This window comes from Xenopus laevis, chromosome 2L (genome assembly GCF_017654675.1).
Source record: "Xenopus laevis strain J_2021 chromosome 2L, Xenopus_laevis_v10.1, whole genome shotgun sequence".
NCBI classification, from domain to species: Eukaryota; Metazoa; Chordata; class Amphibia; order Anura; family Pipidae; genus Xenopus; species Xenopus laevis.
Genome location: NC_054373.1, coordinates 165,587,937 through 165,609,254, shown reverse-complemented (window position 1 = coordinate 165,609,254; position 21,318 = coordinate 165,587,937). Strand labels below are relative to the sequence as shown.

Genomic DNA, 21,318 nt, shown 5'->3' with positions numbered 1-21,318 from the left:
TTAGCATTTGAAGTCATTTATTTTCTATTCATTATGGATTACGCTGCCAGTTTTCTCTTTTTTTTTTTTTAGGAACGTTTCTGAAGGCAGCTCCATACAATACCTTTCATGATAACAGCCTATTCTGTACATTAACTTTTGGAGGGCCACCAGGTTACAGAGTCAGTGTTTGTTCTACCTGCTCCAATGTGCCAACTGCACAATAGTGAGGATCCAGAAGCATAACCGACCATTGGAGGTTCAGATTTTGCAATTTTAGTCCACATATGGATCACCTTCCTAGATGTTTGGGGAACTACCACGCACAATCTGACCAATGCATTATGATTTGATGCACTCATTTCTTCATGCCAGCTCCATTTCCATAGGAAACAATGGATTTGGTTAAATACCAAACTCTCCAGAAATTCATCTGGATACTATACTAAGCCCAATCAGCTGTTTGCTTTCAGGTGTTCAGCGAATGTTATCTTCTGAATGGTTGTTATAGGTGACTAGACCTATAGCTTTTGCACCTTTCATTAGAGAATCTTACAAATTCTGCATCTGAATCCCAAACTGAATCCTGGGCTCATTTACGACTGCAGACGTGGCACTCTAACATGGACACAAAGTTGTACACATATTAGCGGCATTCATTAAAGGTACATGTGCAATTGTGGCAGACTCAACTCTGGGGGGAAAAAAGAATTGCACTCTAGGGGGAAATGGCAATTTACAGGCATACATTGTACTGTGCACATTGTTCTATGTAGGTAAATGAGCCTTTGTCACTCTTTAGCCATGTAATAAGGTGGCCATACACAGCCCAATAAAATCTGCCTTCTCTGTCCTTCCAGCCTGCGTCGGCAGTTTATTGGCCCATGTATGGATCCCACTGACACCTGCCAAACATCAGCCGGATATCAATCTGGCAGGTTTGAGTTTCACATTTCATGAGGACAGCAATGGTGTATTGATGCTGTCCTCATCCGATGGGCCTTTAGGACCCTGTGTATTATCCGATCTTCGGCTCCCAGGCCAGCAATCGGATCATCATGTTGACCTCAACAAACAAGCAGATCTGGCCTAGTTTTAGGCTTAAGAAATGATAACAATTTGATGGTATTGAAATAATAAGGGCACATGTTTCACTAGTAACTTATATGGACCTATCAGCAACTAGCAGGCAAATATCTTTTATTTCTATTATCCCATTTGTGCATTATAGCTCCAGAACAAGCCATGGAATACAATCTGAGTCTCAAGAGGAACATAGGGACATGCATCTCTCATATCTCACACGGATCAGAATCACTTGGTTAGGGACCCCACTGCAACTGTAATCATTTCTAGCATCCCAGTGTTGTGAATAACAGGTGGCATGTCATGGCTTTGACATTTATAAATCTGGCCATGACCAACCTGAGATTCTGCTGTCAGTGGGAATTGTAACTTAACAACATCTTGAGGGCCCCAAGTGTCTCATCCCTTGTGCAAGTATTCAACACATCTTCCACACACAGCAGGCTTAGTTCTCCTTATTTCTCTGGCAGACGGCAGTTCGGTGAGCAAAGTGTCAGTTTTTGTAAGTTGAAGATTAGATATGGTGCTTTCTCGTTACTAAGACATGAATCTAAAATGAGCCATTATCAGGCCATTAATGTAGTGCTGCTCTCATTATTCTGCTGCAAAGCTGTATGGCAGTGATGCCTATTTCCCCAATAAAGGGAAACTTCACCCCATCCTATATAATGACAGATTAACATGGGCTGTAAACTAATCCCATAAAGTACATTATTACTTGTGCTACACAGCTAGCTGATTCTCTTCTCTCGCTAGGAATATATTAGATCAAGAAGTCTCTTTGCTCCCTACGTTGTACTAAAAAAAGAAATATACCACAGAAGGGAAGGTTCCTGCCACTCTGAGTTATTCTCACCCCCTGTGCATGAGAGGTTTATTTGGGTTTCACAATGCCGAATATAAAAATATATATTTCCAGGAGGCTTTAATAATGAAACAGGAATGGGGTCATTATTTTTCTGCTTTACATTTATTATTCTAGAACATTAGATGTGGAAAAAGATATTACGCCTTCGCTTTCTTTTTCTGGTACGGTTGTTCTTGCGGGTAAACCGGTAACCCAAGCCACCAAACTGTTCCTCTCCCAATGATTAAATAACGATTTAATAATATACAGTGCAGTGATAAACACTGATTGTACTAATGGGCAGTGCGAATGAAAAGATAAATACATGGCATAGGGGAGATCGACAATTATATGATTGATAGGCGGAGGATAGAGTTACCTGGAGAATTCCAGCACATTGAGAAGTTCAAAGCTCTGCTCTTTCCCCATCTAGGCAAAAAACACATAAGAAAAATAGTCAAGAAAGAGAAAACTGTGGTTACAGCACCACCATCTGGCAAACATTTTCATTGCTTAGAAAAGGAAACTATTATTAAGTTGCTGATAATTTAATATATATTAGCTGATCTTCTAGGATACAACTGTTCTAAAATAAGTGTTTCTATAGAGAATCATCATCTATAACAATGAAACCATGAACATATGTTGTGAAACTGTCAGTCGGGACCCCCACTGGCCTCTTTATACTACCACCCCCCTACACTATCACTGCAACAGAAGGGTTACATTTCTTCTTCTTTATTTTTGTACTGAAAAATAAAGCAGGATGGATAGCGATCCTAAATAGATTGATAAATTAACATTAGGTTAAGCTAGCACAAGGCTGTCTTTTAGGGACTGGTTAAAAAAACTGACTGGCAGAAAATGAAACTATTTTGATTATTTGGCCCAAAATGACTTGTGCTCTATCGCTCCTTCTTGGAAGAGAACTACCAACATCTTCAATGACAAGATTACTCTGCTGATCGCCAATGATATTATTTAATAGCTTATAAATGCAGCAAAATACAAAAAAAGTAAGATTTGCAGGATCAGTGATGATTTGTGGGCCTATCATTTGACCAGGTTAATTGGGTGTGTAGATGTCAACAATGCGGATCAGTGAGCATTCTCCAAGACAAAGAGACTAGGGAAGCTGACCTGAAAAGAAGACACCACCCATTTGTTAATTAAAGGAGAACTAGAAGTAGGTTAGAAATACTGCTCGTTATTATTTTTTGGTTCTGTATCAGCTCAAGGGAACCACAGTCCTTTGGCAATAAAGATCTGTGCCTCTGCAGATGCCCCAGTAGCTCCCCATCTTCTTTTCTGTTCACTGCACAAGCTCTGAGCTGCTTTCACTTACTGAGCTTAGGGACGGACTCACAGTATACTCCATATATAGAATATAAAAGTCACATTACAAGGCTCAGTGGTAATGAACTCAAATTCTCATTACAGGACAGCTCTGAAACCTGTGCAATTTGCATCAGAATTAAATAATCAGACCTGTAGCATTAGCTAATATTGCAGGCAAGTCATATTTTCCGATTATTTGCGATGACCCCAAAGCTTAGCCTCTCAACAGCTGCCAAGAACACACTGAGCATGTGCGTGTCACCGACACTCCTAACAAAATCCAAAATGGTGAACTCCTGTGAGAACTGTAGAGGTCTGAATCATTGCTGTTATAGAGATGCTGAACCTTTAGGTTGGTGCATTAAAGGAGAATTCAACCTGTAATAAAAAAAACCCTCCCCCCTACCCTGGGTAGACCATCCTCCCTCCTCCCCCCAGCCTACCTGTCCCCCTTGGCAAATGGCCCTAATTTTTTATTCACCCCTCGGTGCAGATTCTGGCCTCGGAGTTCACAGCAGCAATCTTCTTCTTGTCCAGTAATCTTCATGTCTTGACGGAAGTTTCGGCGCATGCACAGTTGGAGTAAACTTCCGGTCCCGAACAACGGCGCATGCCGAAAGTTGCAAAATATTCCGAAAAATTTTCGGAAATTTTCGTGACTTTCAGGGCATGTGCAGTGGTTCAGACCGGAAAATACTGCAACTGCGTATGAGCCGAAACTTACGTCAAGACACGAAGATTACCAGACAAGAAGAAGATGGCTGCCGTGAATTCCGAGGCCAGAATCTGCACGGAGGGGAGAGTAAAAACTTAGGGGCATTTGCCCTGGGGGGCAGGTAGGCTGGGGGGAAGAGGGAGGGTGGTCTACCCTGGGTAGGAGGGAGGGTTTTTTTATTACAGGTTGATTTCTCCTTTATTTAAGCTTAGTACATTTCAAGCCAAAGTCATTTTTATGTTTCAGTTCTCCTTGAAAAGCCCTGACTTATCCAAAATCAGTGCATAGCAAAACCTAAAAATCAAAGTAAGTTTTTGGGACTATTATAGGTTGATCTTTTCCTAGCAGTTACTTCAGCTTGGAGTTTTGCCTAATTTTGGTTCTGTACATTACCACAATGAATTGTAAATAAAACAACTCAGATGCAGTTGAACTGCAGACTTTCAGCTTTAATTCAGTGGGTTGAACAAAAAGATTGCATAAAAATGTGAGGAACTAAAGCCTTTTTTAACCCAGTCACTTCATTTCAGGGATTTAAAAGTAATTGGACAAATTACAAAAAACTGAAAATAAAATGTTTATTTCTAATACCCTTTGCTGGCAATGACAGCCTGAACTCATGGACATCACCAGATTCTGAGCTTTCTCCTTTTTAATGCTCTGCCAGGCCTTTACTGCAGCGGCTTTCAGTTGCTGTTTGTTTGTGGCCTTTCTGTCCGAAGTTTAGTCTTCAACAAGTGAAATGCAGCTCAATTAGAGATTCGAGAATATTCCATTTCTTTGCTTTAATAAACTCCTGGGTTGCTTTGGCTGTATGTTTTGGGTCATTATGAAATGCTTCTCAATCAATTTGACTGCATTTAACTGGATTTGAGCAGACAGTGTCTCTAAACACCTCAAAATTCATGTTTTATAGATGATGTGCTATGTTTTGGACCATGAGCTGTTCCACGCCTTCTCCATACTTTTTTCTTTCCATCATTCTGGTAGAGGTTGATCTTGGTTTCATCTGTCCAAAGAATATTTTTCCAGAACTGTGCTGGCTTTTTAAGATGTTTTTTTTAGCAAAGTCCAATCTAGTCTTTCTATTCTTGGTGCTTATGAGTGGCTTGCACCTTGCAGTGCCCCCTCTGTATTTACTTTCATACAGTCTTCTCTTAGACTTGGATATCGATACACCTGCCTCCTGGAGAGTGTTGTTCACTTGTTTGGCTCTTGTGAAGGGGTTTCTCTTCACCATGGAAATGATTCTGCGATCATCCACCACTGTTGTCTTCCATGGACATCCAGTGATTTCTCTCTTTCTCAGGATGTAACAAACTGTAGATTTTGACACTCCTAATATTGTAGCAATTTCTCGGATGGGTTTTTTTCTGTTTTTGCAGCTTAAGGATGGCTTGTGTCATCTGCATGGAGAGCTCCTCGCATTTTTATGCAATCTTTTTGTTCAACCCACTGAATTAAAGCTGAAAGTCTGCAGTTAAACTGCATGTGAGTTGTTTCATTTAAAATTCATTATGGTCATGTACAGAACCAAAATTAGAAAAAAGTTGTCTCTGTTCTAAGATTTATGGGCCTAACTGTACGTGTTCTTCGACAAATGAGGCCTAAAAGAGGATCCATTTACAAATGTGTCATTTGTTTATACATAAATTGTACATTATATCCAGCATACTGTGCCTGGAATCAGGATCCCCAGCTAATACTTGCACAATTCTCCCAGCTGCACTGGGGCTACTCCCGGTCACTGTTTCTTGTTGGGAACTTGAACTTGACGTTTGCAGTAACGTTTGAGAACTTTGGACAATGGAAAATTGATGGCACCCCCTAAACCATCAAGGCAAATGCCTACCATCCATCTTTTCCAACAAATATCAGGTTTGCCCAGGTCCATACTTACTGCATCAATAATCACTGAGTCCGGAGTTCTCCCAGTAAAAGTGTAGCCAAGTTTTCTTGCACCTTTCACTAGCGCTCCTTCATCTGGGGAAAAAAACAAGTCTTTGTAAGTGAATCAAGTTGAAAGAGATTTTTGGCTGCAACGGTTCGTTTAATCAGGCCCAGATTTAAGTATCAATTAGTTCAGTTGCTCAGCTCCCTTGATTATGTTACAAAACAGACCTACCACTGAGAAAAAAAATGCAGTTACGGCAATTAAAATCAAGGAAACCATTATAAATGATGAATGTTCAGAGTGTAAAAGCATTAAATAAAATAAAATGTTAAAGTAGCATCAAACAGTACAAGCCCCAATTTAAATAGTATGACACATCAGCTTCATACTGATATACAATACAGTTCAGGAAGACGTTTTATAGTGTTCTTTTGCTGCATCACACAATAAGCAATGTAAATATGGAAGGAGAACTTTTCCTTTCTAGGTAATATCTCAATTATACAAGTCAACTGCACTATTGGCAATTGTTATTGCGTCTATACCTGCTCCTTGCAATGTGCCTTCAATGTGCAGCAAGCTTTGAGGGATTGTAAAGTACATGATGCATGGACACAATGGAGCCATTGTCAAACTGAAAGAGGGTGTTAGTTCTTGCTGTTAACCATTTTCTTGTTGCACCTACATGTGCAATGATCTTGCACCAAGAGAGTAGAACGCTAACAATGTTTTTGGCACTGTGCTGAAGCTGCCACACTTACATACACTTGTTGTACATTGGTAAATCACTGCATGCAAGCTGGCTCCTGCCATGAAGTAAAGTAACATCTGCCTCCCTTGAGCCTCCATCCAAATTCTGTACCTTTTTATGTAATGTTCCCTCACTCTCCTACTCTCCCTGGTTAATATTCTCTCACCATAGCCCTGTTTCTACTTTCCTGGTGCCCTATATAATTAGACACCTCAAGGGGATACACTTGCACGTTTTCGCATCCAAAAGGTATGTGCACTCCCTTCACAGTATGAAAATATATATATATATATATATATATATACATATATATATACACACATAGAGAGGCTTAGGCACATTTAACTTATTATATTTTAGCCGACTGGTGAGATATGATAGTTTCGAATCTGATTTTGAAGCACTTGCACGATGCATTACTTGTCACAATTGATAATTATAATAGATTGCATATAGTGATGGGCGAATCTCTCCCGTTTGGCTTTGCCGTATAATTAGCGAATTTCCCGCAAAATTCGTGCAATGGCGAAAAATTCGTGAAAAATCTTGAAATCGGAAAGTTCACAAAAAAACTTGAAATTCTAGTTTTCACAGAAAAATCTTGAAATTTGAATGTTTTCACGAAAAAAATCATGCAATTCTTAGTTTTCACTATAAAATCAAACAATTTGAACCTTTTCATGAAAAAATCGAGCAATTCGAACATTTTCATGAAAAAAAAAACGTGAAAATCGTAAATTGACGCCGCAGAATTGCGGAAATTTGCGGCAAATTCGTGCCAGGTGAATTTTTTGCCCATCACTAATTGTATACACATTGGTGGTTATTTACCAAACTCAGATTTTTCTAGTAGGGCTTTTAAAGGGGAAGAATCAAAATTTTCAAGGAAAAAAAAAATAAACATTTTCAATTTTTACACACCAATACTTTCTGGTTTCACCTACTTTAAAATAAAACCATTTTGCTATTTCCATTTTGGTATTTCTTTCTAATGCACAGTTTAATGACCAGTATGCATAGATTTACATATGTGACCTGTAGCGACCCCAAAACGAAAATTGTGCATATGACTTTCTTGGCTGTCAATTCAGCTTCTGCAAACACAGCACCTTGTTTGTGCATTGTGTCATAACAACCCCATCATATTCTCTATTACCCAAGATTATTTCATATATATCATTCTCCCACTATTCCGTAAACTGCTGCTGTTTAATACCTTCCTTTTCTCTTTTTGTTTCCCATTGTCTTCTTCTCTCCTTTTCTCTATAACCTTCTCTGATGCCTCCACCTTCTTTATTTGTTTAACAGTTTATTCTCTCTTCTCTATTTTTCTGACACCAATCTTTCTCTCCTTTTATCTTGTATGTATTTAACTATTTTTTATTTTACCTCTGCATTTTATTTGCATGCAGAAGTGGAGAGGAGCAAAAGAAAGTTCTGGGATTCAAAACTCTTGCATCCCCTCTGAGGGGATGCTATTTCACAAAAATAAAGAAGTGAAGGGATGGCATCCCTGTGCATCCCGCCCCAATTCCAGCACTGAGAATGGGTCAATCCGGTAAAGTTGCATTAATTTGCTGTAATACAAGGTATAATAGTTTGTCACTTTCTCCAGGAATGAAATAAGCTCTTTGGTAAATTTTTAATACAAGCACAGACGTGGTATGCTTAGGACCCTGGCACAGATCCTGGCAGAACAAATTTATTCCAGTGGAGTTTAATGCTATGCATTCATCTGGGGCCCATAGAGGCTCATCAAAAGAGAACCACATCAATGGTCAAATATGGTCCTCTCTGGAAGGCATTTTCAAACCAGCCCAATAGATATCTTGGTCAGGCAATGCCCATACATGAGTCAGTAAGCTACTGACTTGGTCTAGAGGGGCTGAACAGGAGTCAAATATGGCCAGGCTATGGTCAGAGTCATTTATCAATTATAAAAGGAACACTGTGAGGTTATAGCAGGTACAAATTTATACACCAGTTCATGTAATTACTAGCAACCAATCAGATGGTCATTCCTTAGAAAGCAAACATCTGGTTCCTATGGCTTAATGTCAATGGAGCAAACTCTTGTGCTATTGTAAACAATGTCTAAAATGACATAAGTCAGGAAAAAGATCACTCACCTGGAGAGGAGGCCTGATAGATTATTGTATCTTCATCTTTCTCAGGGACAACAGTATGACAGACAGCCAACAATGTAAGAAATTCCTTAATAGTATCTGCTGTTGGCTACAAAACAAAAAATTATAAATCATAGTACACCGGATTCAAATATAGCACCATATATATTTTGTAATATAACTTGACTAATTCATGATCAACAGTATAAACTAAATGCACTTTGGGTACTAAGAATTTTCATTGGATAAAGTCTTGTACTCAATACTGCTTTCATGTCCCAAATTGTTATTATTATTTTTTGCAGCTGCAGCTAATCTGTAGCCTGTATCCGTGATGAATTAGCCCTCTTGTCTGAAATAAAGGACACGGTAAGGTGCTTCCCAGAGCTAAGCATCACTACTCACCTAGAATTCTGTAAATAGGTATATAGTTGGTTCAGTGGCATAACTAGTGTTGACCAGGTCTGGGCACCAAGGCCCCTTTCCCCCCTGGACACTTGTGCAAACACCTCTACAGTTACACCCTCCAGGTTCACAATGTTATTGTGTCTCCATTACCCCCTGCACTCCACTGAGGAGGTTTGCAAATAATGAGGTCATACGTGGAAACACATTATATTTGAGAATAATGCGAGATGTCTCTGCACATTTGATCAGTCATTAATTTAGATGTCACAGCTCCTCGAGTATGTCCCAGTGAGCTTATAAAAGAACCCCTAATTGTTGTTTCAGATATTGGCCACAGTTTACATATTCTCAGGCAGAGATATCAGATATTCTGACAACTGTAAAACAAACGTCTCCGTTACTGTGATATCCTACACTTCGGTAAAGCTGTTTTGTATTTGTTTTGGCCAACACAAACCACAAGTTTATCTACAGAGCTTTAGCAAGACATGAATTATAGGATATAAGAAAAGACACTTTTCAGTTAACATTCATTAACCATTACTATAGTTGCAGCACCTTCCAATTATGGCATGCAAATGGAAAGCTTTTTCTGGAGAGTATGAACAGCTATTAGAAAAATCTTGTGGCACAAGCTGAGGAGGTCCCCAAGCTGTCAAAATCTGCTCTTGTTACTAACAAATGGCGTTTATAGATCCCAGAAACCACAGAGAGGCACAAGAAGATGCAAAAAGTGTCTTCCCTGCTCCTATATTCATACCAGATATGAAAGCTTATATTGTGCCCCAGTCTAAGGAAAACCGGAGTGCTTAAAGGAGAAGGAAAGGCTAAAATTAAGCAAGCTTTATCAGAAAGGTCTATATAAATATAATAGTAAACCCTTAAAGTCCTATGTCAAAAGAAACACTGCATTTCTTTACTTCTATTATATACACATGGGCTTCTGTATCAGACGTCCTGTTTCAGCATAAACTTCCAGGGCTAGTGCTTGAGCATGCTCAGTTTGCTCCTCTCTCCTTCTCCTCCTCCTTTTCCCCTACCTACTCCCTCTCTGCTGCAATCTGAGCCCAGAGCTGAGTGATCAGGAAAAGACTCAGGCAAGAAGTGATGTCACACCGAGTTAATATGGCAGCTGCTATCCTTAAAGGGCATGTAAAGGCAAAAAAATAAAATCCCATTTTTACTTTCTTAAATGAAAAAGAAACCTATCTCCAATAAACTTTAATTAAAAAATGTGTACAATTTTTATAGGAAACCTGACTGTATGCAGTGAAATTCTCCCTTCATTTACTGCTGTGGATAGGAATTGTCAGATGGTCCCTAACTGCTGAGCAGGGAAACAATCATACTTATGAACAGCAGGGGGAGCCCCGCCTTACTTCCCAGCCATGCAGAACTCAAGCAGCTTTGTTTATGACGATCCCTAAGCAGCCCAGACCACACTGAGCATGTGCACAGTCTTAGTCTTGCGAAGATGTGTAACAAAGTTACAAGATGGTGACCGCCTGTAGCCAACTTTGAAAGCATAAATGATTTGTTTGATTAGGCTTGTGGTGCAGTAAGTTCATGTTTATATTTAGTATACAAAATACAGCATTTCTAGCCTTATTCTATTTTGGACTTTACATGCCCTTTAAGGTGTTCTTTGTCATATGTATATTCCCTCGCATCCTATCAAATGATTACTAAAACACATAATCAGTTGTACGTATGGATATCAGTACTTACAGCATCATTTTCAATGTTCTGGAACAGCTTGGGGTCATCAAAATCACAAGATTCACTAGCAGTGGGTAGCTGGCTGTCGAATGAAACGAAACACCATAAATTATTGTTTGAGTATTACATTTTCTAAGCAGGTTTAAAAGAAAAAGGGCTAAGCGTAGTACTACAGCAAAACAGTTCACTGCCCAGATAAGAGAGTTTGGGTCCATCTACACTACATGAAATGTATTAGGTACCCCTACAAGTGGTTTATAAAAAGGTACATCATTGCAAATCCATTATAGGGGCTACCAATAGCCAATCACAGCCCATTTTTGGCAGCCCAGGAACTTTTTTCATGACTCTTTTTATAATTGATTGTGGATCAGGGATAAAATAAGTTGGCGACCCCTGTTCTAGACCCTTGTTGCCTAGGGCCATGCCTCTGCAGTTTCTCTGCCACTTTGATCTGACTTTTTCAAACTTTTTCAAGGCTTCAATCATTCCTGAGTATCCTGAAATTAATCTTAATGAGGATTGGGTACTCTACTGTATATCTAGAAGCAAATGAAGTGAGGGCTGTATATCCTCTACTCATAATCAATAAGACTGAGATGAGTAGAATGTAATGGCTGGCAGTTTAAAACTTAATCTTAATCATTAAAGGAGAATTCAACCCTAAACTGAAAAAACCCTACCCTACATAGGCCCCCCACCCTCCTCCCACCAGCCTAAGTGTTACGCCGGGCAAATGCCCCTAAATCTTTACTTACCCCTTGGTGCAGATTCAGGCATCGGAGTTCACTGGGGTATTTGCCTGGGGCAACACTTAGGCTGGGGGGAGGAGGGAGGGGGGTCTATGTAGGGTAGGGGGGCAGGGTTTTTTTTAAGTTGGACCCTTCTTCAGATATTCTATAATTTATTAACCAGCATTTAGGGGCCAATTTACCAATGTTCGTATTTTTTATTTTTCCGTGAATCAAACATTTTAGCACTAAAAATCATGTATTTAAATTAATACTCTAAAACCCCAAATATTCATTATTTATGAGGTGTAAAAACCCTGAAAAAATCGAATACATAACGTTGGCATCTAAAATCTGCGACGGTCATTTAAAGTGGGAAAATCGCAGCACTCTCATTTCACAAAAATAAAACTGATACTTTGTCGGCTTGAAAAAAGGACCCGTAAGGTCCGAAATGTTGCTGAAGCTGACGAATGTAATAATAAAGGCGATTTCATTTTTGTGAAATGGGAGTACTGTTATTTTCTCACTTTGAGATATAAGGTATGTGAAGGTGAACATATTAATTTGCGTGCACCCCTGGGAAGAAAGTTTATAACGTGTGCTGGAAGACTATTGTATTGTGTATGAAACCTTTATTTACTTTGAGTTTTTCAGGATTTTTCCCCCTTCTTACGAAATTTCGTTCCACGTTTTTGCTTTTTGTATTCAGATTTTTTAATAAATAAAGAAACATATGATTTTTTTAAAAAAAAATCGAGTTTAGTCTAGGTTGAAAAAACCTCTGAAATTTCACAAATCCGAATGCTCATAAGCCCCCTAGTTTACGCCTTTGTGGTTTTTCCCAAACTAAACAACTGCCCTATAAAAGAACAATGTGGGTAACACAACAAAAAATACACACTACGACACTTTCACCGCACAAGCACAGACTAAGTCCAACCCCTACGGGTCACAAACTGACATTGCTGCCTGGTCTAAATTCACTTTTGGTTTCAGCTAAACATTCTGCCTTCCATATTGTATCTTACTGCATTCTTCTAGAAATCCCTCCATAATGCATTAGGTTTAGGTCATTATCTATATAAAAAAGAAGAAAAAAGGGATCAGGGTTATTTCAGTTGTGTAACCCACTGAGATGCTCTTGATACGGAATCTGTGCTTTGAAGGGAAGCAGCTACTAATGGCACACAGAATAGAAATGCTCACGGTGCAGCCAAAGACTGAGTAGCCGGGTAGGAATTTGGCTGCAACTAATTACTATGCGAGGAAGTTTAGCAAAACCTAAAAGCAGAAAACACATAATCACTGAATTTCATCTGGCTCTCATATGATTAGCTTTTCTATTTTACTGATAATGTATGTGCTCATATATACATCTAAGCTAAACATATTCCAGTGAGAGAAATGCAAGTGTTGCCGTGTTTCATTGCAAGTACAGAAAGGTCCAGGTGGATGGGAAGCTGATAAGTTATTTAAATAAAGGGCTAAAAGACATAAATGAGTTGGCTTGCTCTCATAAAATGATTTTTTTGCTCCTAACTCCTCAACACAGGAAAAATATGGTGAAAATTTGTTTATAGGGGTCATTTACCGAACTCTGAATTTATCTCTATTTTATAAAAAAAAAAACACGACCAAACGCCCATGCCCAATTTGACTTTATTTAATAATAAAAAAACTTGAATTAATCGGTTGGGGGGAAAACCCGTAAATTCCGATTCCCGTTTTTTCCGGATTTTGCCCGAAAACATACCTCCCAACTGTCCCTTTTTCAGACGGACAATCCCTCTTTTAACAGCTCAACATGCATCCCACATTTGTCCTGGAAAGTCCCTATTTTCTCTGCACTGAACAGCCAGAAAATGAAACAAATTTTCTAACAAAAAAAACACGACCAAACGGCCATGCCCGATTTGACTTTATTTAATAATAAAAAACTTCAATTAATCAGTTCGGGAAAAAACTCAATAAAATGGAGCGAAACCTCGTAAATTCCGATTCTCGTTTTTTTCCGGATTTTGCCTGAAAACATACCTCCCAACTGTCCCTTTTTCAGACGGACAGTCCCTGTTTTGACAGCTCAACCTGCAGTCCCTCATTTGTCCTGGAAAGTCCCTATTTTCTCTGCACTGAACAGCCAGAAAATGAAACAAAGTTTCTAACTTAATTGGCTTTTAGCAGAGAGCCCAGAACAGCTAGCAGGTGCAAATAAGATACTTTGTAACAATTTTGAGACATAAAAAAACAGTTTAGATAAGAAGAAATATTTTCAAACTTAAACCTGCCAAATTTTATAAAATGAACATGGTAATTAGGGGGGGTGGCCACAGAAAGAGGCGTGGCCAAAATTTTTGTCCCTCTTTTTACTTCCAAAATGTTGGGAGGTATGCGAAAACCCCACATTTTTTTGGATTTTCAGGCTAAACAAAGCACAAACCATGATATCTTTAAATTGAGATTGGTGCCTCTCCCATTGACTTATACAGGACCCTTGACAGGTCTGAGATGCAAAATTTTCGGATTTGGGCTTTTTGCATCCGGGTAAATTCTAGGGTTTTTTTACAAGAAAAATTCCAGTTTTTGCCCAAAAAAGTCCAACCAGATAAATTCAAGATTTAGTAAATAACCCCCTAAATGTCCAATTTGGAAGTAAAAATAATAGTATAATCACTGGGGGGTTGTCGAAATTTTAGGCACCACTTAGTGATTATAATTGCTTTCCTGATACCCAGGGGCCCGTGATCCTGTTTGCTAAAAAATGCACCAGAAGTCCATCATCAGATTTTTTTTTTTATATAAAATCTGACTTTTAAAAAATCACAAATTTTTCGGAATTTATTAAACCCAGAGGATGGAAAAGTTTGAGTCTGAAAATCCGGCATCTCAGACCTGTCAAGGTAGCATTATAAGTTAATGGAAGAAGTCCCAATGATTTTTTGATGTGCGCTGGGTTTCGTGCAATACTCTAAAGTTTTCGGGCAAAAATCGGAGTTTTCGGGTGAAAAATCCAAAAAAATTGTGAAAACCGGATGAAAAATCCGAAAAAATCGTGAAAATCAGTTTTTTTCCACAAAGCAAATTTTCGGGAAAATGTAGTAATAAATAAGTGCAAAAAAACCCGAGCGGATTTGATCGGAGTTTGTAGCAGAAAATATTGAGATAAATTCGGACTTTGATAAATAACCCCCTATAAGTCAACTCAAAGGAGAACAACTCCTTTAAGCAAACCGAAGCCCTGGCACACAATTACAGGCAAGTGATTATAATCCCTGGGGGTTGCCTAAGCTTTGGCAAAACACTCCAGACTACTTATAACTTTTATTTTCCTTCTAAATATAATCAATTAAAATGATGAGCCTATTTAAAGCATGAGGACTAGTGATGTGCGCGAGGCTCAGGGTTTCCCTGACCCGCACCCGACCATAACCCGCCCTGCTAATACCTGCGCCCGCCCGCACCCGCTTCCGGGGTCCTTTTATAGACCCAACCCGCCGATGACGTCACAATGATATACTCCTTTAATAATGTTGGGTTTAGTTTTCCGTTAATACAAGTGCACGCATTCTGTCATTCTAATGCTTTTACTCGGCTCCCCATTGCAATAATTTAAAAGAGATTGTCATCATAGCGAGGGTTTTTTATGTCAAAACAATGCTCTATTTAAATTCACCGCACTACCCCTTAACATATATATGATTTTACATAAAAATAAACATATTCATTTGCAATTGTCAAGCATGTGCTTGTGCCTGCCAGAAAGCCCACATGATTTTTCCGCTGGAACGCATCTCAAGCCATTTTGGCACCGGAATAAGGAATAATATAAATTTGTGTGAAGAATAAATAATGTGATTAAAGTACAGTTTTCTGCTATGTAAGCATATGGAATATCAAGGTCCGAGCATTTCTGAGAGCAGGATTTTTGGAAGTGGAAGAAAGGGACTTGTCTAACAATAGCAAGAAACTCAACGAAATTGTGGGTTATACAGAAAGTGATGCATGATATATATCCTACAAGTCAGTAAATTAGAATACAATATGTAAAAGGAATAATTAATATATAATTATAGTTAATGTCAATGTATCAGCGACAGGGTTGGACTGGGGCTGACTTCAAGGGTCCTCCTCTTGGTGTCCGACCTCCCCTCCCCCATGTGCCCTGTAGATTTTACCTATCATCACCTGAACTGGAGAGAACACAGTCTGGACAGGGGATCGGACTGGGCCAGTGGGGCCCATGAAGGCCGGGGTCTACCATGTTTTCTCGCAGTATCCTGCCAGCCCAGTATGACCCTGATAAGTGATAAAAAAACAACCCTGTACTGTATCTTTTCATCTTCTAAAAAAACTGCTCCAGGAATTCTCCTGCTCTCCTCTAAGAAAGAATCTGCTCCACCCTTGTTAAAATCATGGCTACTCAATAAGGAAATGATAACTCTAACCTCAAATACCCTTCACCCCTCCAGCATCTCAATTCATTGTCTCCACTTGTTCCTGGACGTGTCTCAGAGCCACTGTCAACTCAAATCAACCACATCCACTGCCATCTCCAGTCTTCAACTTTGAACTCTTCCATAACAAACACTCCCTGAGCCTCTTCAAAACTAAACTTGAACCCTATCTCCTGGAGCACTAACATTCATCGACCAGTTCCCCTGTCATTCAGAATAGCAGCACATTTTATGCACCCAATTCTTCTATAAGCTGTTTGGGGAAGGGAACTCCTTCCTCCTGCATAGGTGCTACTTAATCTTTTTCCCAAAGCCATATAAAGGTTCAAGGTCACAAGCCAGGTGCTTTCATACAGGTAACGGAACTCCAAGGGGAATCTTTATATCCATATTTTATTAGAAAGTGGTAATATATTTATTTTTGGTTCAATGAGTCGTGCGAATCATGTAACATCATTAATCACCAACTGTAACCGAAGACATGTGAAACATTTAGAACCATTTAAATATTTTGATTAATGGCTCTTGCGCATTATATAACCGCAGTTCCTTACTTCTTTCACTTAAGAAAAATATTTCAGGCACTTTGGTTGCACCTGAAATAGCAACAGCCAAGATAAATGCAAACAAGTAAAATAGCAGAGCTGCTGCTTTTCTTCTAAGTGGAAAATAAACTCTATTTTTGCATGTTTTGCAAACACTTAAATATGAGGGTAAATTTACTAAGTGCAAATGGCATTCATGTCTTTGTATGTATTTGTGAAATAAAACTGTCATATTTGCAATTTGCTCTATGTAGCACTACTGCCATCTAGTGGAAGGAGCAGAGTGCTGCAGCTGTGGAATGGATGCAGGGGGAAGACTTGCTGGCTTGGAACATAGTTTGATGCAGCTTCTGTCTCCTTACCCTGAAGTCCTTCAAAGTAGTAAGTGGTCTGCTATAAAGGGTCCTTTTAAATATACTGCCTAGAACTCTCAACAACATATAACTCTGTCCTTTGGTATATCTGATTGCAGCAGTCTACATAGTACAGCTAATAGAATGTTCTTACCTGAAATCTTCAGATGAACGTTCCCTTTCAAATTCTGGAAAGTGCCTTCCAGTCATAAGAATAAAACACATAACAGTAAAATGTATGGGATGGCATTTATCTGAACAATATATATCAAAGACAGGTACATAATGATGCTTTTTTTATGATGCCCAAAGACACTTGCCTTAGATGGTCATCACTTTACAACAAGGTCAGTTGTATCAGTGTACTGTATGTACCCTAGGCAATGAGAGAATTCTAGGACACCGATTAATATCATTAAAGGGATACTGTCATGGGAAAAAAAATTTTTCAAAATGAATCAGTTAATAATGCTGCTCCAGCAGAATTCTGCACTGAAATCCATTTCTCAAAAGAGCAAACAGATTTTTTTATATTTAATTTTGAAATCTGACATGGGGCTAGACATTTTGTCAATTTCCCAGCAGCCCCAAGTCATGTGACTTGCGCTCTGATAAACTTCAATCACTCTTTACTGCAAGTTGGAGTGATATCACCCCCCTCCCTTTCCCCCCCCCCAGTAGCCAAACAAAAGAACAATGGGAAGATAACCAGATAGCAGCTCCCTAACACAAGATAACAGCTGCCTGGTAGATCTAAGAACAACACTCAATAGTAAAAACCCATGTCCCACTGAGACACATTCAGTTACATTGATAAGGAAAAACAGCAGCCTGCCAGAAAGCATTTCTCTCCTAAAGTGCAGGCACAAGTCACATGACCAGGGGCAGCTAGGAAATTGACAAAATGTCTAGCCCCATGTCAGATTTCAAAATTGAATTTAAAAAAATCTGCTCTTTTGAGAAATGGATTTCAGTGCAGAATTATGGATTAGCACTATTAACTGATGCGTTTTGAAAAAAATATGTTTTCTGATGACAGGATCCCTTTAAAGGAGAATTAAACCCTAAAAATGAATATGGCTAAAAATGCCATATTTTATATCCTGAACATATTGCACCAGCCTAAAGTTTCAGCTTGTCAATAGCAGCAATGATCCAGGACTTCAAACTTGTCACAGGGGGTCACCATCTTGGAAAGTGTCTGTGACACTCACATGCTCAGTGGGCTCTGAGCAGCTGTTGAGAAGCTAAGCTTAGGGCTCGTCACTAATTATCCAGCAGAAAATGAGGTTGGTCTGTAATAAGCTGATGCTACAGGGCTGATTATTAAATTCTGATGCTAATTGTAATGGTTTCTGTGCTGCCATGTAGTAATTATCTGTATTAATTACTAATCAGCCTTATATTGTGACATTTCTATTCTATGTGTACTGTATATTGTGAGTGGGTCCCTAAGCTCAGTAAGTGACAGCAGCACAGAGCATGTGCAGTGAATCAGCAGAAAAGAAGATGGGGAGCTACTGGGGCATCTTTGGAGACACAGATCTTTACTGCTAAAGGGCTGTGGTTGCCTTGGGCTGGTACAGAAGCACAAAACACATTGTACAACATTTCAAGCCTATTTCTTTAGTTCTCCTTTAACAATGAATGTCAATTTGAGGGCAATTTTATTCCCCCTTTAAGCTGGGCATGGACATGAAAAATACTTGGTCTGTGGATCTTTCTCTTATCCATGCTTGCTTTTTTTTCTGATGGTCATTGCATAGAAAATGCCTTTGGTTTATTGTGGTAGAAAGATTACAGAGCCCTTTAAGCCCCACGTAAAAATAAAAATATATATACGGGAAATTTACTAAGACCACTGTCATAGGGCAGGTGATGACTACAGGGCTCTTAGGTACCTTCCAACTTTCATGGATTCCTAAGTTGCACACCTGAAAAGTGCACAAGTAAATGGATGGGAAGGGGCAAGTCGCCTATGAGTCTCCCCTCTACTGGCCCCTCAAGAATACAGACAGATGTATTAATTGAGGAAGCAAAGGTCTTTGACCTCCTTTTGGGCACTAACTGTTAACATCGTTCAAACTTGCAAAAACACATCGCGATTCAAACCTGTTTTATCGACTATGGATCCTGCCTCCCAGATAGAAATGAGCCCTTATATTTTGGCATATATACAAGTCTGTGCACATGCTCAGTGTGGTCTGGGCTGCTCAGGGATCGTCGTAAACAAAGCTGTTTGAGTTCTGCATGGCTGGGAAGTAAGGCGGGGGCTCCCCCTGCTGTTCATAAGTATGATTGTTTCCCTGCTCAGCAGTTAGGGACCATCTGACAATTCCAATCCACAGCAGTAAATGAAGGGAGAATTTCACTGCATACAGTCAGGTTTCTTATAAAAACTGTACACATTTTTTAATTAAAGTACATTGGAGATAGGTTTCTTTTTTTGCCTTTCCTTGTCCTTTAAATAACAGATAAGCTCTGTAGAACGCCATTATATTCTACAGAGCTAATTTTATATGTGCTATGTAATCTGAGGTTTTTCACTTATAAAAGGCAACTCCCATGGCTACACTGCAGCTTATTTATATACAGGTATGGGACCTGTTATCCAGAATACTTGGGACATGGAGTATTCCGGATAACGCATCTTTCCGTAATTTGAATCTTCATGCTTTAGATCTACTTGAAAATCATTTAAAAATTAGATAAACCATTAGGCAGGTTTTGCTTCATTTGGATCAAGTACAAGTACTGTTTTATTATTTCAGTAAAAAAGGAAATAATTTTTAAAAATTTGTAAAAATGGAGTCTATGGGAGACGGCCATCCCCTAATTCGGAGCTTTCTGGATAATTTTCCAAATTACGGAAAGTCCCACTTCCATAGACAACATTTTATTCAAATAATCCAAAATTTTAAAAATGATTTCCCTTTTCTCTATAACAAAAATAAAAAACAGTACCTTGTACTTGATCTAAACCAGGATATAATTAATCCTACTGGAAGCAGATTCAGCCTGTTGGGTTTATTTAATTTTTAAATGATTTTTTGAAGACTAAGGGGCACATTTACTAAGCTCGAGTGAAGGATTAGAATAAAAAATACTTCGAATTTCGAAGTATTTTTTTGGCTACTTCGACCATCGACTACGACTTAGACTCGAACGATTCGAACTAAAAATCGTTCGACTATTCGACCATTCGATAGTCGAAGTACTGTCTCTTTAAAAAAAAACTCAGACCCCCTACTTCGCCACCTAAAACCTACCGAGCACCAATGTTAGCTTATGGGGAAGGTCAATTTCTGATCGAAGGAAAATCGTTCGATCGATGGATTAAAATCCTTCGAATCGTTCGATTCAAAGGATTTAATCGTTCGATCGAACAAATTGCGGTAAATCCTTCGACTTCGATATTCGAAGGATTTAACTTAGATTGTCGAATATCGAGGGTTAATTAACCCTCGATATTCGACCCATAGTAAGGTATTTACTTACTATGTAGTTTAAGGTATGGAATTATTATGGAAAGATCCGTTATCCCAGGTCCAGAGCATTCTGGATAACAGGTCCCATACCTGTACTTTAAAACCTGTACTTTAAAACACTTTAATTTTTGCTCTAAGCAATGGGGATAATGCTCTTTGTACTTACCCATAGGTAATTCCACCAATGCTGCATTTCTTGAAGTGCATGATATTGCATGTTAAAGTCCCAGTTTTGTCAGAAAAAAGATATTTCACCTGAATCAAGGAAACAAAGACTATGATTTATTAATTTCCAGTAATAAGTTGTATATGATAAGTATATAAGCAGTAAGACTAAAAAAACTACATTACATATCAAAATAACTGCACTGGCTATTGAGTTAATAAATGGGACATTAAAATATTCATTTTTTAAGTGAATAATGTAACTTAGGCCAGAGAATCTAGCTTGTTTACAGACCCCACTTTATATGATATTATCTAGCCCAAAAAATTTGAGAAGAACAGATGGCTAAAATAAGTTGGCAATAGAGATTAGTGAAACCACATCAAGACATTTTGACGTTATTAGCCAAGCACTTTGCGATGCGGTTCAGATAAAGGGTTTAAGCACAAGCCAAGTTTTGCACAAATGAATGTTCAGCAGAAATTCTCTTGGACACGGGAATACTTTGCACATTTCCAAGGCTATTTTTAAATGTACGCTGAGTTTTATGTGATGATATGTCTTGTGTTCCAAAAGCTCCGGGATACTGATCCAATATATGTGAAGATATACAAGTTTCCATTATATGACTGCTAAAATAAAACTAAACGGCTGGTTAAGAGGACAGCACTGTAAAAGGTAATATCTAATCTAATGAAGCTGTTGCACCAATATGTGC

The 21,318-nt window shown here is 38.8% G+C and overlaps 1 protein-coding gene across 2 annotated transcripts in view; it reads right to left on the bottom strand.

Annotated features, from left to right (window-relative positions):
- The window catches only part of LOC108707568 (phospholipid-transporting ATPase IB), a 425,456-nt gene that overhangs the window by 316,248 nt on the left and 87,890 nt on the right, over nt 1–21,318 (bottom strand). For both annotated transcript variants that reach the window (XM_018245563.2, XM_041582662.1), the window contains exons 14-19: nt 20,601–20,689; nt 17,101–17,145; nt 10,873–10,945; nt 8,740–8,845; nt 5,866–5,948; nt 2,292–2,341 (exon numbers count right to left, since the gene is read on the bottom strand). In XM_018245563.2, coding sequence (XP_018101052.2) covers nt 2,292–2,341; nt 5,866–5,948; nt 8,740–8,845; nt 10,873–10,945; nt 17,101–17,145; nt 20,601–20,689 — 446 coding nt within the window. The remainder of the gene's footprint in view (nt 1–2,291; nt 2,342–5,865; nt 5,949–8,739; nt 8,846–10,872; nt 10,946–17,100; nt 17,146–20,600; nt 20,690–21,318) is intronic.